General features: G+C 43.4%; 2 protein-coding genes across 7 annotated transcripts; one reads left to right on the forward strand and one right to left on the reverse strand.

Moving 5' to 3' along the window:
• Positions 1 to 7,108: 7,108 nt before the first annotated feature.
• Positions 7,109 to 16,620, reverse strand: LOC117939458 (chloride intracellular channel protein 4-like). Of its 4 annotated transcripts, none has more exons than XM_034864826.1 (7): positions 15,848 to 16,620; positions 13,986 to 15,775; positions 9,876 to 9,985; positions 9,206 to 9,331; positions 8,975 to 9,081; positions 7,696 to 7,877; positions 7,109 to 7,596 (listed from the first exon to the last, which is right to left on the reverse strand). In XM_034864826.1, the coding sequence occupies exons 1-7, from the start codon at positions 16,356 to 16,358 to the stop codon at positions 7,435 to 7,437; spliced, it is 2,988 nt and encodes a 995-aa protein (XP_034720717.1). In that variant the 5' UTR covers positions 16,359 to 16,620; the 3' UTR covers positions 7,109 to 7,434. The 4 variants fall into 4 exon arrangements, with proteins under 4 accessions (XP_034720717.1, XP_034720716.1, XP_034720715.1 ...); XM_034864825.1 differs by having other exon boundaries at positions 13,986 to 14,680; positions 14,729 to 16,620; XM_034864824.1 differs by having other exon boundaries at positions 13,986 to 16,620.
• A 2,222-nt stretch (positions 16,621 to 18,842) lies between these two features.
• Positions 18,843 to 24,825, forward strand: LOC117939534 (calcipressin-1-like). Of its 3 annotated transcripts, none has more exons than XM_034864969.1 (5): positions 18,843 to 19,066; positions 19,147 to 19,283; positions 23,228 to 23,401; positions 23,587 to 23,746; positions 24,094 to 24,825. In XM_034864969.1, exons 2-5 carry the CDS (start codon positions 19,167 to 19,169, stop codon positions 24,291 to 24,293), a joined length of 651 nt encoding a protein of 216 aa, XP_034720860.1. In that variant the 5' UTR covers positions 18,843 to 19,066; positions 19,147 to 19,166; the 3' UTR covers positions 24,294 to 24,825. The 3 variants fall into 3 exon arrangements, with proteins under 3 accessions (XP_034720860.1, XP_034720861.1, XP_034720862.1); XM_034864970.1 differs by having other exon boundaries at positions 18,989 to 19,060; positions 19,140 to 19,283; XM_034864971.1 differs by lacking the exons at positions 18,843 to 19,066; positions 19,147 to 19,283 and adding an exon at positions 22,015 to 22,371.
• The last annotated feature ends 1,095 nt before the right edge of the window (positions 24,826 to 25,920 follow it).

Raw genomic sequence — 25,920 nt, forward strand, 5'->3', positions numbered from 1 at the left:
GGGGAAATGCTGGGTTAACTGAGAAGGCCAGAATTGATAGAGTGACTAAAAGGGCTGGGAAAATGATGGGAGAGTTAAATACAGTGGATCAGGTATATGAAGATCATCTGGTAAAAATGACTCAGAAACTAACGAGGGAACCGGGTCACCCCCTTCATGGTAATCTGTCCGGCAGGGTCATAGAGCGTAGTGGTAGGCTAAGACCTCCTGTGACACGAACTGGGCGGTATGCTCTTTCTTTTATCCCTCAGGCTATTAGGCAGCACAACAAGCACTTTAAACGTACATTTGTATGAGTTTTTATCATTTATTTATTGTATTTATGTATAGTATTGTATTTGTGGTATTGTATTTAAATGTTTTACTTTTTATGGGTAGGGTGGCGAGTGTGAGCACTGTAATTTCCATTTTTGTGGATGAAATAAACTTGACTTGACTTGACTTGACTTGAGATACCGTCAGGACCAGCAGCCTTGCGTGCATTAATCCTGCTCCGTGCCACACACACTTCGGTGGGGGAGTGTGAGAGACTGATGATCTGCAGTGACCATAGCCTTGATGGCCACCTCTTTGTTGTCCCTATCAAAGCGGCCATGGAAGGGGTTCATCTTATTAGGCCAGGAGGTGTCCCACCAGACCCAGTTGTGAACGACACGGATCAGAGATTTGTGTCTGTGTTTCAGTTGTTAAAATAGTTTAGGGATGTGACATTACAATCAGGAGTCTGCACAGGGTTCTACTTCCTGCAAGAAGTCCCCTTTATTTGAACCTTTAGGGTGTTCCTTGCCAAACCTTACACAAGGCAACTAAAGTATGGCTGTGTGTGTGTGTGTGTGTGTGTGTGTGTGTGTGCTCTTATGTAACAGCTGAAGGTCTCGTAGCAACGCGTCTAGCAATCAGCAAAGGACAGGAATCCCAAAAGAAATCTGTCTGTGTGTGTCTTTGTGGGGTGGGGTGAGAGACTTTTCAAGGGTCATGTGCAAGGTGGTGGGTTTTGTTTCAACATTAGAGGGACACCCGGGTTCTCTGGGTCGTCCCACAGAAAAAGGTTGAGCACCAAACACTTGATTTCAAATGTGTATCAGGATGTTCAAGATTGTTAAAGCCAGAAGCTGCCCAACAACAGCTGGGACAACAACCGTAAAAGTCAAACCATTCAGTCCCCATCTTTGTCTTTTCTGTTCCCCAGGCTCTGGGAAACCTGTCCTGAGTCACACTCGAGCACCGGCGCTTCCAGAAAAGAAACAGCTGAAAGTAGCCGTAGAGGAACTGAAAATCACAGAACAACCCCTGAGCAGGACTCTGGCTGCACCCAGGCCAGATAATCAGTCCCAGATGCTGAAGATGATCTCCGCTCTGGAGAATCTTTACAGAACGATGAACAGCACGTTGAGCGCACGCATCACCATCATGCCCCGAGGTAACTTTTTGCTTCAAAAAAAGGCCACCAACAAACACATCTCCTAACGTTCTCCAACACTTTTTTCCTAACGTTTTTGGACATTCCTCCATTTTCCTCTCCTCTGGCGTCTGTAGGTCCTCTGGTTGCTAGGAAACCATTGCCTCATCATTTACAAGACTGACCAATCAGACAAGATGATTTGTGGTTTTCCTCCACATTAACCTGTAACTGAGTCTTTCCCTGAAACCTGCTTTTTTTATTTCAGCAAACGGCAGAAATTCAGGAAGAAAAAACAAAGTGGTAAGTTATCTAATTGTAAGTATTAGTCGGGTTTTGCAGTTCCTGTGACAAACGCATCCCCCGAAACATTAATAAAAGTCACAAAAAACAGCTTTCAAAGACCCAGTTTGGAGTTGGAAACACGTGCCATGGGCAGTTCCTGATTCTGTGTTTCTCTCCGTTGTTTCTTCAAGCTTCCTGCCGCTGACGGAGCAGTGAAGCCGGCCACGGTGTCGCCGGCGGCTGCCGACGGTGCAATTTCCAGAGCAAGCGCTGACGTCTTCATCCCGAGTCTGACGGGACGAAACTTCAGGAAGTCCCTCCCCCCGCAAGCCAAAAAGACCAACAAGAGAGGTACAACCTCGCCCACAGTAACAAATTCAAAAGATTTGTGTTCCCACATATTTTTCTGTATCTGGGTTGGGTAGATATTTACAGAAAGCACCAACATGGTGTCTCCATCCACATTAAAAACATTGATCCTTGGCTCAGAGCCTTTGCTTTTAGTTGTCAATCAAAACAAAATTAATTAATACAATTAAATTCTTCTTCTCCTTTGTCTCCAACAGTGTGTTTCTGGAAGTACTGCTCCCAGAACTGATCGTCTCTCAGCCGGTGTCTTCCCCCAAACTCTCAAACCAACTTTTCTTTGTCCCCATCCATCTATCAATTTATCCATCCATCCATCTATCCATCTATCCATCTATCCATCCTTCCATCAGGTATACGAAACATCTAAAATTTCTTTTAAAAAGTTGATAAAAAAACTGTGAAAAATTGCAACAGAAACGCCAAAAAAAGAGAAAAAATGTCTTAAATATATCTCAGTCCAACCAATTTTTGTGTTTAGGTTATCTGAAAATTCTATTTTACAATTTTTCAAGTCAAACAGACTTAAAGATCCCATGGCCTATGGCCCCCCAATGACTAGAAATGGTGATAGGTGTATCCTGCTCTGCCTTTGAGAAAATGAAAGCTCAGATGGGCCAAGCGTGAATCTTGCCCTTTATGGGGTCATAAGGGACAAGACTACCTCCTTTTGTCTGCTTTGCCCACCGAGAGAATTTGGCCCCCCATGAATTTGAGATAGAGACATCATGTCTTGCAAACAAGCAAAGCATGCCAGTTGGTCAAGGCCACACCACTAAGGTCTATATAAAAGAGACTTCAGATACAGTATTAGGGACCACTAAGGTCTATATAAAAGAGACTTCAGATACAGTATTAGGGACCACTAAGGTCTATATAAAGAGACTTCAGATACAGTATTAGGGACCACTAAGGTCTATATAAAAGAGACTTCAGATACAGTATTAGGGACCACTATGGTCTATATAAAGAGACTTCAGATACATTATTAGGGGACCACCAAGGTCTACATAAAAGCAACTTCAGACACAGTATTAGGGGACCACTAAGGTCTATATAAAGAGACTTCAGATACAGTATTAGGGACCACCAAGGTCTATATAAAAGAGACTTCAGATACAGTATTAGGGACCACCAAGGTCTATATAAAAGAGACTTCAAATGCGGTATTAGGGACCACTAAGGTCTATATAAAGAGACTTCAGTTACATTATTAGGGGACCACTAAGGTCTATATAAAGAGACTTCAGATACAGTATTAGGGACCACCAAGGTCTATATAAAAGAGACTTCAGATACAGTGGCGTTGACTATTAAGGTATACGTATAAGAGACTTCAGATACAGTATTAGGGACCACTAAGGTCTGTGTATAAGAGACTTCAGATGCAGTATTAGGGACCACTATGGTCTGTGTATAAGAGACTTTAGTTACAGTGGCAGTAGACTACTAATATATTTGAGGATCCAAAACGCTGCCTGCCATGGGACCTTTAAGGCATGAGGGCTATTTCCTTTCAGGTATCAAGTTTTTATCCTGAGTTGTAGCGCCACCAAGTGGCTGGTTGGACCCTGTTTCTTGGGAACCTAATGAAACCCATTGCCAGTCACTGGGCCAACTTTGGTGTTTTTAAACCTAATCCAGATCATCAGAACCTTTGAGAGGCTCATACTGCTTCATCCCTCTATATCTCTCAATCCCCCTCTCCTCTGGCTCCTGTTTTGACCTCTGGTTGCTAGGAGACTGTTGTCTTGACAGCAGGAAACCACACGGTGGCGCCAGCCTCAGACCTTTTCATTGGCTCATCATTAACAAGACTGACCAATCAGAGAAGACGATGTGCGTTCATGACCACACGCATGAACAAGCTGTTAACCCTTTCTTTCCTTTCCTTTCCTTTCCTTCCTCCTGGACAGACACACGTTATGTTCGTGTGCACCAACCTTTAAATAAAGTTTATTTCCAGTATTTTTGTGACAATAAAGATTGATTTTATTTTTATACAATCACACCCTGTTTAGTTGTTCATTAAGCAGACTGAGGGAACGAGAGACAGGTGACACACATCCAGACCAATCAGACTCAACAGGAAACTAAGCTACACACAGACAAACTCTCCAACATAAAACAGGAATTAAAACGTGAACATTCACAAGGATTCCTCTAGGGAAAGCCCATAGAGGAGAAATAAGAGAAACAAGCAACCAGCACCACCCAACAACCATGACAGCTATGACGAGTTTCCCTGATTTTGATTTTTCCCCAACATTTTAGCTGTTTTTGTTGCTTCTTTGTTGTCGTTGAAGCCTGCACTATGAATCCAGATCAACATGGACCTGATGATCACGTCCCCATCAGTCAGGACCAAGATCTGACCAGAATTACTCTTGTCCTTTCCATAAACAGCCGTTGCTTTAGCCTTTTAATTCAGTTGCAAGCGCGGCAGAAGGAAGTGATCATGAGAGCAAATAAAAAAAATATAAAAACATAATTCAAACTGATGTGCCCATTGGGAACACACGGTTCAAGAAGCCGACAAACGTCATTCCCTCAGGGGAAAATCTATCTCTTTCATAAAGATACCCATCAGGGAATGCTGTCGGCCTCTAAATGTTTTAACTTTTATTACGACCTCCCCCCCCCAGATCTTCCATGAACTGTGAGGCCGTTATCAATTGAATATTTAAAAAATTAAAACCCTTATGACTTGTAACCATTCCTTAAACAAAGGTACCAAAAGCATGAACTTATTTTCTGTGCTGCTCTTTATTTGCAGTACTACTACACACTTCTTGTGAATTGAATAGTTTTTGTCATTTTTTCTGACGTTTTGATTGCTTTTCATATTGCTTTTTCCAACATATTTGTCATATTTTTTTTATGTTTTTGTCACCTTTTTCTGTTGTTGTACCTACTCTTAATATTGTACACAAATAGTTTCTGTTAACCCTGGCTAACCCGGGCTAACCAGTGATAACCCGTCCTCTGGCTGTTTCCACGGTACCTGAGCCGACTGGTTTCTCTCTTTTGCCTTTCACGACTCTTTTTCATATTGAACACAAATTGTTGTTGTAAAACAGAACCCAGTTACAATATGTCGGACAACTTTAATGTTGTGTTGGGCCGCCAACACAACATTAATTCGCCATCACCAAACATGTGAAACGCTGTGATAGGTGACAGTTTTTGTGCCCTACAGATTTTTATTCGAGAGTTACTGTTTTGCTTTGAGGGATTTTGTTGCTCTTTAACAATTTTTTCATTTCAAGAGTAATACAATGATAAGTAACTAGACGAGGAGTACTGACTTAAAAGGCAGAATTCATATTCACTTCTTAAATCTGTCCAAATAATGCAGTGTGCCAATATTTCTATAGTCATTTTTAAATTGGTTTGTATTGACAATTATGGATATGCTCACAATCTACTACAGAAACTCAAAAACATCAGAGACAACAAAGACAGAGATGAATCAGTTTAATAAAGATTAATCCCCAGAGAGGATATAAGGCCAGAAATTATACATCTCTGCTAAAAAAGATGCTCATAAAGTACATTTAACTGTTGATACAAGGTGGAAAATGCAGTTTCTGACAGTTAGAAACAAGCTGTAATGTAACCCTACAGGACAGATGTTCAACATCAGGTAGAAACAAGCTGGAATGTTACCCTACAGGACAGATGTTCAACATCAGGTAGAAACAAGCTGTAATGTAACCCTACAGGACAGATGTTCAGCATCAGGTAGAAACAAGCTGAAATGTTACCCTATAGGACAGATGTTCAGCATCAGGTAGAAACAAGCTGTAATGTTACCCTACAGGACAGATGTTCATCATCAGGTAGAAACAAGCTGTAATGTTCCCTACAGGACAGATGTTCATCATCAGGTAGAAACAAGCTGTAATGTAACCCTACAGGACAGATGTTCAGCATCAGGTAGAAACAAGCTGTAATGTTAGCCTACAGGACAGATGTTCATCATCAGGTAGAAACAAGCTGTAATGTTACCCCACAGAACAGATGTTCAGCATCAGGTAGGTACAAGCTGTAATGTTACCCTACAGGACAGATGTTCAGCATCAGGTAGAAACAAGCTGTATTGTAACCCTACAGGACAGATGTTCAGCATCAGGGAGAAACAAGCTGTAATGTTACCCTACAGGATAATTCCAGTTTATTACACTTTGGGTCATAAATCTTCGTAGTTATGACCTTCATTTAATTATTTTGTATCTCAGTATTGAAACTGAAAACGTGTGGGAAACCTTACAGGTCCGTCAGCCCCCCGCTGGCTCCCAGAATGCACAGTTTTCAGCTGTTTTCGGCAATAAAATCCAAACATATTACAAATAAATCAAGGCCATGTGCATTCACAAGAAATCAAAATGTCTCAAATTGAAAGAAGACAGAGAGACACATTTTAAGGAATAGTTTTTCATTTTAGATGATTCATTTGTGATTGCTATCTTACAATTACATTACTTGACATTTATATTGTAAATGTGGTGATTCAAATTAAAAGACGAGTTGTTAACTAATCCCTAAAGGGTAGACAACATCATTTTGGCTAATCATGTTTTTAATGCAGTAACACTGAAGAGTTAATTTCTTTCTTTGTACTATTTATCGAGTCTTGGCCCTGCCATTGTCTTAAAAGTGAGAATAATTACTGGTTTCATTATTTTTTTAAAGGTAAAAATAAAAGTTTCAGTAGATGACAATTGACATGTGCAACCCAACCTGTGAGAGCAAACACACACATACAGTTTCAAACACTAAAAAAGGAGGAAATAGATGTTATAGTAGAGATAGGCCCATGGTCTGTAACCTACTCAGTTCTCACTCCTAAATTCCACCAGGTGTCGCCGGGATTTTGTTCCTTCATCCGGAGTGATCCGACACCGGGAGCGTCTCAGAAGGGGAGTGTTCTGCCTAACCGACTTGTAGAATTTTCCTTCTACCATAAGAGTCCTCTATGGAGTTAAAGGGTTTATTCCAGTTTGTCCAGTTCTGACAGACACAGATCAAAGATTTGTGTCTGTGTTTTAGATGTTAAAATGTTAATGTGATGATACAATTGGGAGTGGAAAACGCCATGGCCACAACTGACACCAATTATACCCCAAATAAAATAAGATTTTGTACCGGGGTTCACCATCTGATGGGAATTTTGTTTTGTTTAAGATGTTTTTTACAGAAAGTATAAAACCAAATGTCAACGCCTGGTGGAATCTACGGCTCGTTCTCCATGTAGCCTCCTGCATAATGATGTATATTTATCAGAATTTCCTTACGTCTTCTATCTCCTTGTTGTAGCACCCAAACATATGCATGATTTATCTCTGCATGTTTTCTCCTGTCTGCTTTGTTTCCGTCACGTCTCATTTGATTTTTTTTGCAACATCCAGATAGGCGACCTGGATCTCCCTCTCGGCGGGGCACGTGCCGGTGAACTCCTCCCTCTGATAGGCGCAGTTTAAATACCGCCACAGCCCCGTCATCTCCGCCGGGATCTCAAAGCCACGGTACTTCTTGGCTACGACCTGCAAACAGAAACATGGGAGCACAAGTGAGTTAACAAGTGTTGGGAGCATCCAAGCAATCTCAAAATCCACGTCTTGGAGACTTTGGGTTGAACGGACCTTGAGGATGTGCAGCTTGGGCAGCAGGTTACAGTCAGCCAGGGTTAGCTCGGAGCCATCCAGAAAACTCCTGGTCGAGTCGGGAAGATCTCCTGCAGCGTCAGCATTAATCTCCTCAGACAGCGGCGTCCGCAGGAAGTCATCGAGACGCTGGAGGGACTTCAGCAATGCTTTCTCTAAGGCTGCACTTACACATACAGATAGAAATCTTCTTCAGCAAAAGTCAGCCAGGAAATATCCCGGTGCGTGACAGTTGCAATTAAAATGTTCCATTTACATTTATACCTTGTGTATAGCCCTAGCTACAATCATTTGATTTGTCATTAGCATGTCTTCAACAGCAACATCATTTTTGATGGCAGGAAGTCATGTGTCAAGTTTCAGGCGGATGAAAAGATTTCTACAAGGTTGGTTTTGAACATTTCTTCTCTTGGGAGAGGCCTACAGTGCCTATAGAAAATCATCATAGCCCGTACAAATCTTTCCTTTTAGTCACATTACTGGAAATTAAAATAAATTAAATAAAACACCAGGCTAAATGCCGGCCACCTGACATCAATTATAGTGATTTTGAATACTTTCTGATGAAACCAGCTGTTCCATGATTACTGGCAGTGCAAGGCAACACAAAGAATACACCGTGGTTGGAAAGGTGCTTACAAAAGGCTTCGGGATCAAGTTGTGGAAAGGCACAAGTTAGGAGAAGGATAGAAAAGATTTTGAAGGCTTTAACCATCCTTCTGAGTACCATTCAGAGTATTATTAAAAAGTGGAAAGCTTTTGGCACCACCAACACCTTGCATAGATCCAAACTGGATGACCGAGCCAGGAGGACGTTGATCAGGGAAGCCACCAAGAGGCCAATGGCAACTTTAAAGGAATTACGTGAAGTTTGGATGCTGCCAAGTTGAACATGGGCAGGTGGTTCACCTTCCAGCATGACAACAACCCGAAACACACCGCCAAAAAAAACAACGCAGTGGCTTAAGGATAACAAGGTGAACGTCCTCGAGTGGCCAGGTGAGAGCCCTGACCTAAATCCAAGTGAAAATCTGGGGATGGACTTGAAGACAGCAGTCAATCGTTGAGTCAGTGTTTCAGAACTATTGCCTTTTTAGGTTGTTTGCATGTTGTTATACAGAATGTGTAAATAAAGCTGTAACAGTTATTTTAATTGGTTTTGATTTCAGGCGGTAAGACAAAAAGTGAGTTTGATAATTTTCTATAAGCAGCATCATGTGATTCTGTCTCTCTCTCTCTCTTGCTCTCTCTATCTTACCCTCGTTGGTGTCTTTCCTGGAGTTTTTGATGTAAGCGCTGAACTTGGCGAACACGTCGATGCCTGCTGTGTTAGCTTCAGCGTGTCTAGCAGCCAGTCTGGGGTAGCTGAAGGAAAGACATGATGGAGAACTTCACTGGGCAGCTTCTTTTTTGACAAACGTCCAAATATTTTGGGAAAAAATTTAAAAAACATTTTGAGTTGTAAAATTTTTTAAATTGGTCTGTGTACCGTGGCGGGGTCAGCTTTTCCTCCAGGAACTCCTCGATCTTGTTGACATCGACTTTAACTTCGCCGTTAAACGTCACAAATGGAGGGTTGGTTCCTGGAGCGAGGTCCTGCAGGTCTGCCGGCTTCCTGACAACACAAAATATCCCCACTAGACTCTTTAGCGTGGTAAAAAAACACACTTCATTGAAACAGGACAGATGCTAAATAAAATTACCAAAAGCCGTCTTGGTTCATCTTTCCACTGTTCCAACAATCACCACTCTGGTCTGGTTGGAATGAACTTTTAATTCACTCATTTACATGTGGAGATGTGCCGCTCTATACATGGTAAAAGTAGTGATTTATTACATGGAGTCTGGTGGAGATATGCTGCTCTATACATGCTAAAAGTAGTGATAATTTACATTGAGTCTGGTGGAGATGTGCTGCTCTATACATGCTAAAAGTAATGATTATTTACATGGAGTCTGGTGGAGATATGCCGCTCTATACACGCTAAAAGTAGTGATTATTAACATTGAGTCTGGTGGAGATATGCTGCTCTATACACGCTAAAAGTAGGGATTATTAACATGGAGTCTGGTGGAGATATGCTGCTCTGTACATGCCAGAACTAGTGATTATTTACATGGAGTTTGGTGGGTTTGGTGATGGGGTGTGTCTGTATTACCTTTTCAGGTCAACAGTGGTGACGTTGAAGATAACACCTTTGAGCCAAAGGATCATAAAGAGTCTCTGAGAGAAGGGACAGTTACCGATGCTCTCGCCATCACTTCCTGCCTGCACAAACACAGAAACAAGAGTTTACAAAAAATCTAATAAAAATTTTTAGTGATTGGAGAAACTGCTTTTAGTAATTGTAAGCATTTCCATAAAGTTAATGCAGCGAATATCAACCCACTCCCAAACCAAACTGGTCCTGCCATGCATGAACACTGTGAGAACAACCAACTGAAAAAAAGGGCCTCTCTTACCTTTACAAACAGCTGAATGGTTGGGAAGCCCAACTTTTTAACTGCAATGTCGCACCAGGACATGGTGACCAATTAAAGCTCACCCTCTAAAAACACCCAGAGCCATCTTCTGTTTGTTCCGCAGAGACCAACAACTAAAAGGAGTTTAGTCGATCCAATCGGGCATGTAAAGAATCTGAATTGGACGTGTTCGACACGTTCGCTGCTGTTTCCATCTGTGCTGTAAAACACACTGCTCACATTGTGTGTTTGTGATGGAGTAGATTCCTCTTCCTCCCACTCATCCTCTGCCATGAGATGAAGGAATTCTGTTTCCTCAGACTTCACACAAACACTGACCTCACCTCAGATTAGAATCCGTACGTACATTAAGGCCTGATTGTTTTCTGCATATTTTAATGCTTTTCTCAGCTTAATTCTCTGCTTTTTTGTTGCTTTGTTGTCAATTATTTTGTCACATTCTTGTCACTTTTCTCTGCTTTGTGTGCTGCTTTTGTAAACTTTCCTTTCCTTTCTGCACCTTTTCGTCACCTTTTTTCTCACTTTTTGTGGCTTCATAGTTTCCTGGCTGCTAGACATAGTGTCCACGCAGTATTTACTTTAAGGTATTGAGTATTTACTGCAGTGTGTGTCAGCAGAAAACAGCCGGCTAATCAGTTTAAGAAGTGAGAATGCAGAGATTAACCTGCACGCTACATGGCATTGTTATTCACTCACTGCTTCATTCAAGACTATACAACTCTGTATTTAATGGCAAGTCCAAATCTAATTAGTTAGTGTGGAGCACAGACCCATTCCCTGCAAACAGACAGGACAAGGAAGAATTGGATACCCATCTAACCATCTTTGACGAATGTTAAACTTTACAGTTGTGGCTGAAAGTGACAACTGTAAGAAAACATTTGTAGGAAAAAGTTTGAAGATTTTGAGAAAACTTTACTTGGAGTATTTAGTCGTAACATTTTAACAAAGATCGGTGTTTACCTTTGTAACTTTAAATGTTATAGTGGGCGGCTGTGGCTCAGTGGTAGCCACTTTGAAGGATGGTGGTTAGATCCCTGGCCCTGCAGTCCCATGTCCAAGTGTCCTTGTGCAAGACACTGAAACCCAAGTTGCCCCCGATCTGCCCCATCGGAGTGTAGATGTGTGTGAGCGTGTATCTGATGAGCAGGTGGCACCTTGCACTTTGAGTATTAAATTAATTTAAAGGTTGTGTATGGCACAGATATTCGGCCTGTTGTAATCACGTTTTCTGGAAGGAAAGCTCTAAGAAATCCTCTACAGATCATTAGGTGGTCGGCCCCTTGTCTCAGCGGAGGGGGGTAAATCCGGTATAAATTCAGTTCCTGGAGTCTAGCGCCACAGAGGGATGCTTGAACCTCTCCATGATACCCCCCCCCCAGGCCTCCGTCTGTGCCGCCAACAGAGTCTGGGACAAAGGGAGCCGTTGTTTGACTGTGAGCTCCTACGGAGAGCAGGCTCGTTGTGCCTATGTGTGAAGCAGGCTCTGAGATATTAGTGCATTTCTTCTTGACGTTGAAGCTTTCAGAAGACTTTAATTTTTGCCTCAGTTAGGAATGTGCTGCTGAACAACAGAAAGAAAAACTGACCTGTTTGTGTCTTAGGTTAAGGAAAAGCTCGTGGGTGGGCTTATGGTTCCGTGACACGCGGCAACAACAGGACGGTTAAGGACACACGCAGGACACGAACCCTGCTCTCCTGGGTGAAAGTCCTGTGTTCTACCTGATGATGAACATCTGTCCTGCAGGGTTACATTACAGCTTGTTTCTACCTGATGCTAAACATCTGTCCTGTAGGGTTACATTACAGCTTGTTTCTACCTGATGTTGAACATCTGTCCTGTAGGGTAACATTACAGCTTGTTTCTACCTGATGATGAACATCTGTCCTGTAGGGTTACATTCCAGCTTGTTTCTACCTGATGATGAACATCTGTCCTGTAGGGTAACATTACAGCTTGTTTCTACCTGATGCTGAACATCTGCCCTGTAGGGTTACATTACAGCTTGTTTCTACCTGATGCTGAACATCTTTCCAGTAGGGTTACATTACAGCTTGTTTCTACCTGATGCTGAACATCTGCCCTGTAGGGTTACATTACAGCTTGTTTCTCCCTGATGCTGAACATCTGTCTTGTAGGGTAACATTACAGCTTGTTTCTTCCTGAGGCTGAACATCTGTCCTGTAGGGTAACATTACAGCTTGTTTCTCCCTGATGATGAACATCTGTCCTGTAGGGTAACATTACAGCTTGTTTTCTACCTGATGCTGAACATCTGTCCTGTAGGGTTCCATTACAGCTTGTTTCTTGTTTAATACTGGACCAGTTTCAGAGATTGTTGTTCCATCATGCACTCAGACACACAAACATGGAGACATAGAGTCCATGGAGACATAGAGTCCATGGAGACATTAAGTCCATGGAGACATGGAGTCCACAAAGACATAGAGTCCATGGAGACATAGAGTCCATGGAGACATAGAGTGAAGAAACCAAAGTTTCCCTTTAAGTATTGCATGAATGGAGCGCTGTAGGCTGCTGCGCCTGATGGATTAGGATATCACTGTCTTAATGAGATAAGGTAACCAGATCAACATGGGGATTTTCTCTTTCTCTCTTGTGTTGGAGTGTTGAATTTTAATCTCTGTAGGGATCTTTTCCATAAGGTTGTGAGACACTTAGCTGACGTGCTGCGGTAAGCATACCTGACTCATTTCCGTGTCCGGTGCTTGTGTGTTGGTAGCGTGTTGCTGCTCACTAAATACCAGTTCAGTTAGTTAGATTTGTCATTACAGCGGCTAACTCTCCGCTAAACACTTATTCTGAAAGTAGTTCTGCCTAAGCACTCAAAGTTCTTTACATTTTTCAGCAACTTTTGTTTAATAACAGTTGTTTGTGAACGGTTGGTCACTAACACTACCATACTTTAGCTTAGCGGTTAGCAACTTTAACTTAGCAGTTAGTAATTTTCTCTCTCTCTCCTCCTACTTTCTCTTGCTCGGTGTGTGAGATGTTTAGTTACTCCTCTGCATCCTTTAGCGGTATGGGTATGTAAAACAAGTGGAGTTTATTTCTAGACATAGAGGCGAGGCTTAGTGAGTTAGAAGTCCGGATCTGCACCATGACAGATCAGTTGTTAGCTACTGTAGCTAACCCCCCTTTAGGGTTTAGTCCTTAAAACGGACAAAGTTCTTATTGTAGGGGATTTTAATATTCATGTGGCCGATGATAATGATAGCCTTAGTACTGCGTTTATCTCTCTATTAGACTCTATTGGCTTCTCACAAAGTGTTCATAAACCTACCCACCGTTTTAACCACACCCTCCATCTTGTTCTGGTATATGGTGTTGAAATTGAACATTTAAAAGTGTTCCCACAGATGTCTGATTGTGTATGTTTAAAAGCCTTTATCTGTGTTTTAACGGTACAAAGTCCTGCTAATTACTCCTTTACATTCTAGGCAAGAGAGTGCAACCAAAGAGCACAGATGTGGAGATTCCAGGAGACTTGCGGCGATCTGGAGGTGCTGACCAAGCAGAGCAGACTGGGCTTTTTGGAGGGGGGGGCTTAAAAAGATAGCGCTCCGACATTAAACATTAAAGCATGTAAACATAGAGATGAAGAAAATACAAGTGTGAATCTGAAAACACTACATAATAGATCTCCATTAAAAACCTTGACCTAGACCAAGGAACCATGGAGGAACCTTTGTTTCTATGTATATGAAGAGTTATTGACTCAGGGTGTGTGTACAGTATGTGTCGAGTTTATATGGCTAATTACCTTGACGTAGAGTGAGATCTCATAGTCCTGGTCTTGGGGTGTTTTACTGTTCCTGCACCCGGGAGGCAAAGGACTCTCCACTTTCCTTGGAGAGATCACTTTCAACTCGTCTTTCTTCTCCTCCATCATATTCTCCCGCTGCGGGATGTATGAATGTCCGTCCTCCAACAGCACCACTCGCTTCTTCTTCACCGGCTTCGCCAGGGATTCCTGTTTGATCACCGACTTCAGCTCTTTTATCCAGTTGTCCTTCTGTGGAGAAAGACTTTCCTCTTCTGCGGATGTTTCCTTCTTCAACCATTTGTTTCTCACCCTCTCTGATTCACCTTGGACGTCTTTTTTCACCACAGGCTTCAGTTCTTTCCTCCAGGATTTCATTTCCGGCGATCTCTCTTCCTCGGTAATCCCTTTTTTAATCCAGTCACTTTCTTTTTTTCTCCGGAGCGACAGAAGTCTCGCTGTTGCTGATTCTTCTGTCTGGAGTGGCTGCGGATCAGGACACAAAATCCCCTTCTCCATCGCTTGCTTCAATCCTTTAACTCTTTCATTCATCTCACACTCTATCTCTTTTTTGACATCTTTTCGTTTCTCATCCTTCTCCTTTCCAAGTTCTTGCCACTCTCGATCTTTTGTCTTAGCTTTGTTGTCTTCTTGCAGTTCTTGAAACTCTCGATCCTTTGTCTTGACTTTGTTGTCTTCTTGCACTTCTTGAAACTCTCGATCCTTTGTCTTGACTTTGGAATCTTTTGAAGGCGCTGTAACACCGGCAGGTTCCGGTTCGTCAAGCTCTGTCCTGGGACCGTCCTCTATCTCATCAAACTCATCATCTAAAACAGTCACAGGCTCTTCCACCATCTCTACATCTCTATTTTCTTCTCCTCCTCCCTTTTCATCTTCTACAAGGGTCTGTTCCCTCAAACCTTCCCCCCAATCTTTCGCGCTTTCTTTTCGAGTCTGTGAAGGATGTTCTAGTAAATCACCTTCCTCCTCAGTTGTAGATTCATTTTCCTCTGCAGTGATTTCATTTTCTGGCTTTTCAAGTTCTAATGACCCCTCTTCCTCCAGCTCAAACGCCTCTTCAACTTGGTCCAAATACACATCTTGCTGTGTGTCTAAAGGTACCTCAGCTGCACACGGGTTTTCAACTTGAACAATCTTCTCTTCTTGCATTTTTAGATCACCTTTGTGCTCTTCCTGCTCTCCCATTAGTTCTCTAACAACGTTATCACCTGTCTTTCTATCCGCTTCCATGCTCTGTCCTCCCCCATCCATCCCTGCAAGAGTATTAACCCCAACCTGTTGCTCTTGCTTTTCCTCTTGCTCCCACCTGCTGGGCCCTACTTCCTTAATCTCTCCTCCTGTCTGTGACTGTTCTTCAGAGGACACAACATATTTTGTCCCTATATTTTTTCTTTCTTTCTTTTCTTTTCTTTCTTTATCTTCATCCCTGATGGCTAGAATGTTATCCAAAGCTGACATTGTGTCTTTGGCAAACTCTGTTCTTTCCTCATCCTCAACTTTTGTCTCTACGCAGTCCTCCTGTTGCCATGTGACAATCTTGTCTGTTACTTTGCAATTCCTTAATTTGGTAACAACTTCTGTGTCCGCCATAGACAAATGGGTACCCTTGTCAAATTCTTCTTCAAGCAAACCAGAGTCCAGAACATGCCTTGCATGTGCCTTGTTTTCTTCTGACCCAATTGTTTCAAAGGATATGACATTGGCACCAACAGTTGACGTTTGATTATTGACTTGTTCTTTAATCTCCTTAGTCACATCTTTATTTGTTGGATCGTCAAAGCTTTCTGTCACATCACATTTCTTGGGTACATTAGCAACTTCTGTTTCTTCTGTGTCATCTGCAGACAACTGTATATCCTCTCCCTGTTCTTCTACAAACGTCCCTGAGTCCTGGTTTTCTTCTGACTCATTAACTCCATCCTCTCTTACTTTTGTTGTGAAAGTCATTATCGGTGCTTCTTTATTTTCCAAATGTTTTTCTTTTTTGTTGCTGCTCTCTAATTCTTGATCTTTCTCAATGCCTATCAACGCCAAAAAGGGACTCTTTGTGTCTTTTGCCTCTTGCTCCCCCTCTCTTTTGCCTAACCCTTCAGTGGTTAACATCGCCACTTGGATAATCCTCGCCTCCTCCCTTTCTCTCTGCTCTCTGCTTTTTCCTTCAGCTTCTGCCATCATCAAAACATCCTCCCCGACTTCCTCGGCTAGTTCCACCTCCTCGTCTCCCTCTCCTACCTCTTCATCCTCTCGTCCTCTCTGCGTATCTAGGTCTGAACAAATATTTATCGTGCTGTGGACAATGGCTCCATTTGACAAGTCTAGGTTCAGACAAGAGCTTGACTGATTTGCTGCCATTTTGGTAACGTTTAAAATAAAGGACTGGGACACTTACTTGGGGAGAATTGGTGCACAAATGTCCAGAATCAGTGTGCAGTTCTACAAGATGTAGAGTCCTGTTTGGGTCTGGTTTTTCAGAAACAGTTAAAGGTGTTTTTGGAAGCTACGCGGACTGAGATTGCGGAATGGATCCAGTTTCCGGGTTATGTCCAATAGTGAATTTTAGCGTGTTTTTTCAGCGAAGCTTCCAAGCTTCCAAAAAGATCATTAAAATGGACCTTGCAGTTCTACAGAGTGTCAAGTCGTATTTGTTTCAGAAACAGTTGTTGACGGATTTAGGACTTTCTAAGATTGCAGAATGGTTCTAGTTTACGTATAGTTTCCAGTGTGTTTTCTCGGAATGCAAAGCTTCCCAAAGGATCGCAAAAATTAACCAAGTATTCCAAAATATATGTATAAAAAAGATATCACAGTGTTTTTGATGTTTTAAGGCAAGAGTAGGAATAGATAGAAAAACATAAATTGTTACCAAAGTCCCTAAAGGGTTCAAATCTTTGGATAGCTTCCAAGTTCTGATGTGAAGGAGGATTTCCGGATAAATCCAGGTTTCGGGATTGGATCCAAGATTGATTTCAGATTGTTTTACCAAGCTGTGAATATTGTAAAAGACCCGCAGGATTCCCAGGAAGTTCCAAAATCCAAAGTTGAAGGCAAAGGAAAGATATTTTACCTCCACAGATCATTAGCCAATGTGTATTGCTCCAGCAAAGCCAGGTGTAAAGGTTTAGGGATTACAAGTCCATACTGCTTTTACTCTTTCCTTGTCACTATGGCACTCAAATTTGTTCTGCACCTTAGGCAACAACCTCTCTCCTTCCCTCTCTCTCTCTCTCCCTCGCTCTCTTTCTCCAGAGGATTAAATGGACGCTGATCCCCGCATGACCTGGAGCTTAAAGCCCTCTGCCATCCAGGGACCTGCACCACTTATTTGAAGTTCTTTCACTGATTAAAATAATTTAGGTAGAAGTCCATGCTGTCTAAACAGTCAAAATAGGTGGATACAAAAACAGTTAAAAAGTAGGTAAAAGTACTGCCTAACTAAACTTTTTTTCCCCTATAATGTTTAAACTTTTTTCTCTACATTTTAAGTTTATATGTTCTGTTATAAGACTTTTGTACTGGAAATATTACTACTTTTCTTTTTGAATGTTGTGACTTTGCTTCTTGATATATTATAACTTCGGGCCCCTTTTCCCTTTTTAACGATCAAAGCAGCGCGAAGCACCTGGTGCAGGTGTGTTAAGGGCGTGTCCAAATCCACCAGTGTGACGGGCCTGGCCCATTGTCCTAAAGGGTTGGACTCAAAAGGCTCGTTCTAGATGATCCAGGTCTGCGCAGAATCGCAGACCTGGATCGACTGACGTCATGCACACGTGGGCAACGGAAATCTCACGAGAGCAAGGCGGCCGCAGGTCTGAGACCAGGGGGCGCAGACATAGACATATAAAGATTAGACAACGCATCGACCGCTACTGCCTACTGGCGCTGACGAGCCGTGGGGCCGCCATCTTGGACCGGTCACCCGCTCCGCTCAGTGTAATGTGTTTGGCAGGCCACAGGACTTTCCCGCAGCTTTCTGTCCCCCCCCGCTGCTGCCGCCTGCTCTCGTTCACTTTCCAGGCGAGGCGCAGTTCATCTCGAACGAGCCTAGTGTCTTCATCTATTAAGATAAGATAGATAAGATAATTTGTTTTATTGCACTACACTCTGTGTACACACTTTTTGTTAGTACTCACACACAGGCCTGAAATACACACACATGCTCAGGACCTATACATGCACTATACATGGAGAGATGTCAGAGTGAGTGGGCTGCCAGTTGAACCAGCGCCCTGAGCGTACGGGGGGGTACGGTGCCTTGCTCAAGAGCACCTGGCAGTGCCCAGGAGGTGAACTGGCATCTCTCCAGCCACCAATCCACGCTCCCAACTTTTTGGGTCCATACGGGGATTTGAACCAGTGACCCTCCGGTTCCCAACCCAACTCCCTATGGACTGAGCTACTGCCACCCCATTAGAGGTGTGTTCTGGGTACGTTTTTTCTTGAAATATTTGTAAAATATTACAAATTATTTTTACTTGAAATATCAAGACTTCGTTTCTTTCTATAGGCAGTATATTATAATTATAATTATAATTATAATTATTTTGTCTACGTTTCTTTCCCATCTGCCAGCCTGTAGGAGTGAACTCGCGCCAGCAGACGGCGCCACAGAAACTTTAGGGACGCAAGCTGCCGTTACCCCGAGGAGGAAGGGGAAGAGGAAGAGGAGGAGGAAGAAGAAGAAGAAGAAAAAGAAGAAGAAAAAAAAAAGAAAAAAGAAGAAGAAAAGAATTGACGTCATTTCCTTAATCGCCTGCGCCATGCTAACAGCTTTAGCTTAATATCCAAGAGATCTATTTCCAGATAGCGTAGAGACGTTGTTCTAGTTTCATACAGAAGAAGCTGTGTTTCTGCCACTTTAGCTCACGGGAAGGAGATGACATTATCCCGGAAGTAGGGTGGGAGAAAGCGTCGTGTTTTTGTTTTTTCTTTTGTTTTGCAGTAGTTAACTCAGGGTTAGCTTAGCGTTAGCTCTGGCTCTCAGCTTAGCGTACTGAACATTACAGCAGCCTGGAACCCTAAGGACGTCCACTCTATCATGAACTAACGTCTGCAGCTAGCCGGTACGTACGGCGGGAAGGATTCATCTGTGTGTTGGTGAGACATGGTGTGTGAGGACATGTTTCCGCTCGGTGTTTTCCAGACAGACCGAGCGGACTAGAGATGCAGCCTGCGCCGGAGAGAGGAGAGGCGACGGTGGATGTGAAGTTCACGGAGCTCCCGAGCGCCCTGATAGCCTGTAAGGTCCCGCAGAGTCTGTTCAACGACGGCGGCGTCAAGGTAAGACCCGGCGCTGCTGCTCCAACTGAAACGGGACAAGCGGTTCGTTTTACCTAACAGAATACTAAAGAATATTATTTATCACAAGTTATGTATCCTCTTAAAAATATGCAACAACAGTCCTGCTGTCTCTCCATGTTGCTGACTTTACATTACTTAAACGGGCGAGTGAAATATAATGATGTATGATGTGTGTTCCTCCTACATCAACTCATCAGCTGTATCTGAATCTCTAGCAGGACAACAGTTTGTGTGTGTGTGTGTGTGGGGGGGGGGGGGGGGGGGGGGGGTTAAGAGCATAGCTGTGTTTTGGTAAGACAGTTTGACAGTTGGTGGATTTGCGTGTGAATGCCAGCTGATAAGGGGTATTTGTGAGTGTGTGCGTGTGGGGGGGCGTGCTGCAGTGAGTGAATGGAAAAAATGAGAAGATGAAACAAAAACACAGGCATGGAAAAAATGTAAGGGCATAACACACCCACACAGTGGGGGGAGGGGAGGTGTCAATGTCTGTTGATAATTAGCACCCTCACTCTTAAACACACACACACACACACACAGGGATTTCAGCATGCATTCAACACAAAGCGTGTGTGTGTGTGTGTAGTCTATTGCCGTGCCGGTCTAATAGTTTATGAGTGAAAACATTCCACCCAGACACACATTTACTCTGAAACACACGGCCGTCTCCCTGTGATTTACCAAGCATTCACACTGACACGTATTATTAGAATTATTTACATTTTTAGCGTGAATCAAAACCCAGACTAATTAAGGCAGATTCATGTTTCTGAGTTAATTTGTGGACGTGGCGATGTGGAGAAGGCAAACCTTCCCCATAGCCTTTCCTAATAGGAAAATGTAACTACACGTCTCTTGGCCGTGGCTTGGTGACGTTGCATTCCCCCCCGACTCATTTCTTTGTTCTCCTCCTCCATAAACATAATATCAAGGAGAGAGAGTTAACTTTCCCTGCTACAGATTTCCCACCTTGGTCAGAACAGGGGAGGCCTTTGTATCTATATTATAAAATATATACCTATGTTGTGGTGTTTCTCTGAACTTTCTCACACATAAACTAATAACATAGCATTTAGTTCTTTGTATTTTTTAAAGCACGCATCGTATTCCCTCAGCTGCATTTCCTTTCTCTGCTCTCCCTTACTGCACCGGCATCGTACACCGACGTTCCGTTTTGTTGAAGCACCGTAGGCCGCGTTAGCAACGCTGCCGGCGTTAGCAGCAGTGCCGCGTCTCTTGCTGACGTGATGGGGACGAGTGTTCCAGTTGAGACATTCAGAAGGAGGAGGTCACGTCTCTGGTCACGCAGCTCTTAGAAACACTGGTGTTGTTTTTGCATGGACCTTTTGGAAAGAAGTCTGGAATGTGTCTGGGGACACTAGTGGTCGCTCTATGACCATTAAATGCATTTGATTAGGTTTTTTTATTTCTGCGGTATCAAAATTGGTATAGAGAATTGTGTTAATTTACTGGTATCGGCACCAACTACTGAATTTTTGATATTGTGACACCCCTAACACACACACACACACACACACACACACAGCCCCTGCCCTTCGTGCACACAGCATCTGTCTCCATAAAGCAAGTGAAGGCGGCAGTTCACGAAAGGTTAACGTCTCAGGACGTCTCCCTGTGAATACAGCGTGGTCAGTGGGTCAGAAGAGCGATGGCGTCTTCTTCAGTCGCATGGTTGCTGTAAAATGCGTTGGGTTGTTGAGATTGAAACACTATATGTATATAAAAAATGTAATGATTAATGTAATAATGTTATGTTTTTACTCTTGCACTATATCCAGATGAAAGAGAGAGAGAGAGAGAGAGAGAGAGAGATATTTTGGTTGTTACGAAAATAAGTAGAGACACACACCCTTAGGCCACTCTATTAATACCTCATAAAGCATGTTATCAAAGAGCATACTTTCCATTCGCTCCACCTCTACATCCTGCATTCTTCCAGAAGATTTCTAGATGTTATAACATGAACTAAATATTTCTCAACACAAGTTATTTGAACTTTTTGAGATGCAGTGTTAAGCCGTTGTGACAGTTTCATCTGCAGTAGAAATGGAGGAGCCGTTCTAGTTTTCTTTAAAGGACAAAGAACAGAACACAAAGGGAAAGGAAAGGAGACAGGGAAAGAAAACAAGAGAAAGGAAACAAAGAAACTACACAAAAGGCTTAAGTGAGACTGGCGTGATGTCAAGTCCTGCTGATTAGAGGTGTGTGTGTGTGTGTGTGTGTGTGTGTGTGTGTCTGTGTGGGCGGTTCTGAGCGTTATTGTCTGTCAGGGAGAGATGGGATAAAAAATAAAAAAAGAGGCCGTCTCTGGCTCCTGCAGTGAGTGAATGGGAGGAGGAGGGGATTGTGGGTAATGCGTCAGCGGCTGGCGGCAGCTGATTTAAGCAGCTGGTGAGCAGTTGGAGAGATATTTTCAGCTTTCCACACCCAAATCTCTGGAAGATTCCTCCGGTTTGCTGCAGAGCCGAAGCAGAGGGACGACTCGGCGTTTGTTCCTGGCTTTCAAAGGTCCAGATAACCTTGGACTGCTCTTGGGGTGGGGGGACACACCAAAAGACGGAAGAACAGAAAGCCTTGCCAAGACAGAAGATCCAAAGGCTTTCAAGACTGTTTTTTTTTTTTTTTCGCCGTTTATTGGACTATATTAACATACTGGGACCTTTTTGGCGCCTTCTGTGCACTTTTCTCAAAGGATTTTTTTCTTTTTTGCATTTTTTGATCTAACATCGTGAAGACAGAAGAACAGGAAGCTTTCTCACAGAAAAGATCCAACAGGTGTCAGAGGCCGGAGCTGGCTCCCTTCTCTCCCGTCATCCTGGGGAAGTCAACTCTTCTCCGACCCCCCCTGTTTCCCCCATCCTCTTCCTCGCCGCCACTGCTCAGGCCGGTTTCAGCGACCTGGCGTTGGGCCGGTAGTTCGGACATCAGGCGGAAAAGGTTCTGCCTCCCCGGATGGCCCGGCATGCACATCAAGACCACCAAGTGTAACCGCTTCTGCCTGGTTGCCTCGGTGACCAACCAGGAAGTGTTCAGCCGTCCCGAGGCACAGGTAGGAGAGCGTTCTTAAACCCATTAATCCATATTGGGTTGATAAGAGTTGGCGATTAACACAAGTGTCACAGATGGCAAGTTTCAATATAAAAGACCCACTGATAAAAAACAAGTGTCCATCATGGCTGACTGTGCTGCAGGACGACTCAGCAAAACGCTGTTTTATCCAGACGTTCAGACTGGGACCGTGACAGTTCATCTTCTTCAATAACACACAGACACACACACACGTATATGTGTGGCCCCAATGTTTATACCTTTTATGATTTTTGGTCCTTTTTTGGAATTTGTTTGTACATTTTATGTCAAGACAACAAAGTTATTATAATGTAATAACAACTTGTTCTAGTAATTTGTCCCAGACGTGCAGTTCCAGTATTTCAAGTCAAAGAAATGTCCCCAAAGGCTCTGAGACTGTCAAAAAAGCTCTACTGACCCCTCTTTCTGTCTCTCTCTGTCTTTGTCTCTCTATCTGTGTCTCACGGTGTGTGTGTGTGTATGTGTGTGTGTGTGTGTGTGTGTGTATATGTATATATATATATATATATATATATATATCTATCTATCTATCTATCTCTCTGCCTACTCTCTCTCTGTCTATCTCTTTCTCTTTTTGTCTCTCTCTCACTGTCTATGTGCCTCTCTCTGTCTTGCTCTCACTGTGTGTCTCTGTCTCTCTCACTGTCTGTCTCTCTCTCTGTGTCTCTCGCTCACTGTGTGTCTCTGTCTCTCTCACTGTCTGTCTCTCTCTCTGTGTCTCTCGCTCACTGTGTGTGTCTCTTTCACTGTCTTATATGTGTGTGTCTCTGTCTCTCTCTCTGTCTCTCTCTCTGTCTGTCTGTCTGTTTCTGCAGGCAGGTTTTGAGTCCTTGTTCCGGTCCTTTGACCCGGCGGTACAGTTCCAGTACTTCAAGTCGTTCCGGCGGGCGCGCATCAGTTTCAGCGATGCTCCGGCGGCGGCCGAGGCAAGACTCCGCCTCCACAAGACGGACTTCCACGGCAAAGAGATGAGACTCTACTTCGCCCAGGTACTGTCTCGGACATCATCTGGAAATGTCTGAAAGTGTTCTTTGATACATCTTAGATTAGTTTTGATGATGAGTGTTCAGGGGGCAGATATTAATATGCTCCTATAAGTAGGATGTTATTAAGTAAGACACTGTGTGTCTCAATGTCTTGTGACACAACAGCTGAACTTTCTGTGTCTCTGCAGTCGGTTCACATCGGGAGTCCTCGGCTGATGCCTCCTAAACCAGATAAGCAGTTTCTGATCTCTCCGCCGGCGTCGCCGCCCGTCGGCTGGGAGCAGTCCAACGACGCCATGCCTGTCATCAACTACGACCTTCTCTGTGCCATCTCCAAGCTCGGACCAGGTACGTAACACGGCAACAACCAACCACAGGTGGCCACTAACACATCTCCAAGCTCGGACCAGGTACGTAACATGGCAACAACCAACCACAGGTGGCCACTAACACGTCAACTAAACGCCCCACGGCCAATCACACGCCAACTAGTCTACAGCCGCAACGTTTCCTTAAGCCATTGCTCCGCCAAATGTCTGTGCCTTTACAGCCAGGTGTCCAGCTGTTTGTGTTAGTTTATTTTAATTTATTTCTACTAACTGAACCCTTGTAAACCGATATGACCGTGAACAGACAGACAAACAGAAAACACAATAAAAACGAAAGTACCTTCTTCTCTCCCTGTGTGTTTCCAGGGGAACAGTATGAGCTCCAGATGGCCACGCCCACCACGCCTAGTGTCGTCGTCCACGTTTGCGAGGACGAGCGCAGCGGTAATGCCTCCGCACCCGATGACGGCTCCGCCCCTGACGACAGCGATCCCGACGACCAGCCCCGCCCCCTGCGGCCGCGGATCGTCCAGACGCGGCGGCCGGACTTCGGAAACAATCAGTGAACAGCGCCGCCAGGGAGCGGGGGCAGAGACATTTCATCCTGACTGACGGAGAGTGGGAAACACTCTGGGACACGGAAACATTTCATATTGACAGAGAAAAAGTAGAGACCAACGCTGCGTTCACAACCCCAGGTAAAGAGCGGAGATATGAACTTCGTAAAAGAGAACATGGTTGTGATTCCAGGATAAATTGTTTAATTAGTTCAAAATCTGGAGAAGATTCTGGTAAAGATATGGGGAAAATGTTTGCTGAAACTTCTGAGTGTAATTCTACAAAAATATGAGGAAAATGTGAAGAAAATCAGCGTATTTCTGCGTCCGGAGATAGTCTTTGCCTGCTGTTGAAATATTAGGAGACAGAACTGAAGGAAATATTAGTTTGGAACTGTAGAAAATAATGTAAAGTGTAACGTTGTGATTGTAGTTTTTAGGTAAAATGGTGCTGGAGTTTATTCTGAAATGTGTCATCACTCTGTGTTTGTGTTTGTGAGACGCTCAGCTGCAAAAACAATAAAATAAAGTCTATAAAAGAACAACAAAGAGAGTCGGACGTTTGTTATTCCCACACAAAGTGAATGCATCGTCAAGGTTTTCACATTTTCCTCATGTAGAGTTTGCTTCACTTCATCGGACTATAGCATAACTCTCCTGTCGTGTTTGTTGGGTAAGTTATGAATGTCTCCCAAGTTTGGGGAGTGTGTATTGTGTTTGTGTGTGTGTGTGTGTGTGTGTGTGTATATATTACCCTAAACCCTCTTGTTATATTACACCTATCTGAAATAGTTAATAAAGGCATACAAAATGTATTGATTTAAAATATAGTAATTTTCTGTATGTATTTCTTCTTCTGCTTGTTTAACGTAGTTTGTTAAGAAAACCTTTTAAGTGTTATCATCATATTCCAATGTCAGTAGGACTTGTTCCCCTCACCGTGCAGCTGTAGTTAACCTCTTTTTCCCGTCTGTCTTTCAGAGTGACGCACACCCTTTCTCCCCCTCTAGATGAAAGGTGTGTTTAATGTCTCTTGTCTGTTGTACTGACTGGATTCACCTGACGGCTTCAGCCTCCGGTTGTAGTTTGGCTGTCAGTCAGCTCTCCAGCTCTGTGGTCATGTGCTCCATCTAGTGGACCGACAGCAGAACTATAGCTAATCTGTGGTTGCTCTGCCTCAAGTGAACTGGATCACCACTCCGATCAGTACAGCATCAGGATTCAGCCAGAGCTGTGTTCAGGCTGGAGGATGGAGAAAGGCAGGGTACAGTGGAGGTGATGGTGGAAACCTTTCACCTTTACAGTGACTAAGAGGGTTTTAACATGAAGGGACATGAATGGTCTGGTCCAGAGTCTGCTAGACACCAGCTTAGGACCGTGAGGTCAGTCACACTCTTTAGTCTGTATTTAAAGGCATAACAACTCAGAATGAAGTGTGCTTTTGCTTTACAGTCACATTCTGTATGTAATGGCTTGACTTACTGAGGAGTATTTGCTCGTCAGTAATTCAGTGTGCCGATGTGCGGCACAATTTCTATTATCGCCCATACCTATTATTCTCCCGCTGAGAAACCAACTCTGATTATCGGCAGCTCTATTTTGAGAAACGTGAAGTTAGCGAAGCCGGCAGCCATAG

Source organism: Etheostoma cragini, chromosome 24 (genome assembly GCF_013103735.1).
Source record: "Etheostoma cragini isolate CJK2018 chromosome 24, CSU_Ecrag_1.0, whole genome shotgun sequence".
Taxonomy (NCBI): Eukaryota; Metazoa; Chordata; class Actinopteri; order Perciformes; family Percidae; genus Etheostoma; species Etheostoma cragini.

What these genes read in the sequence shown, in the direction of transcription:
- LOC117939458 (XM_034864824.1), bottom strand. Translation starts at nt 16,358, where the DNA reads ATGGCAGCAAATCAGTCAAGCTCTTGTCTGAACCTAGACTTGTCAAAT. An exon ending in CAGGAAAGACACCAACGAGG is followed by an intron (nt 7,878 to 8,974) that starts GTAAGATAGAGA and finishes GTGTAAGTGCAG; the next exon opens with CCTTAGAGAAAGCATTGCTG. An exon ending in CCAAGCTGCACATCCTCAAG is followed by an intron (nt 7,597 to 7,695) that starts GTCCGTTCAACC and finishes TTCTGTTTGCAG; the next exon opens with GTCGTAGCCAAGAAGTACCG.
- LOC117939534 (XM_034864969.1), top strand. Translation starts at nt 19,167, where the DNA reads ATGCAGCCTGCGCCGGAGAGAGGAGAGGCGACGGTGGATGTGAAGTTC. An exon ending in TCAACGACGGCGGCGTCAAG is followed by an intron (nt 19,284 to 23,227) that starts GTAAGACCCGGC and finishes CTGTTTCTGCAG; the next exon opens with GCAGGTTTTGAGTCCTTGTT. An exon ending in TGAGACTCTACTTCGCCCAG is followed by an intron (nt 23,402 to 23,586) that starts GTACTGTCTCGG and finishes GTGTCTCTGCAG; the next exon opens with TCGGTTCACATCGGGAGTCC.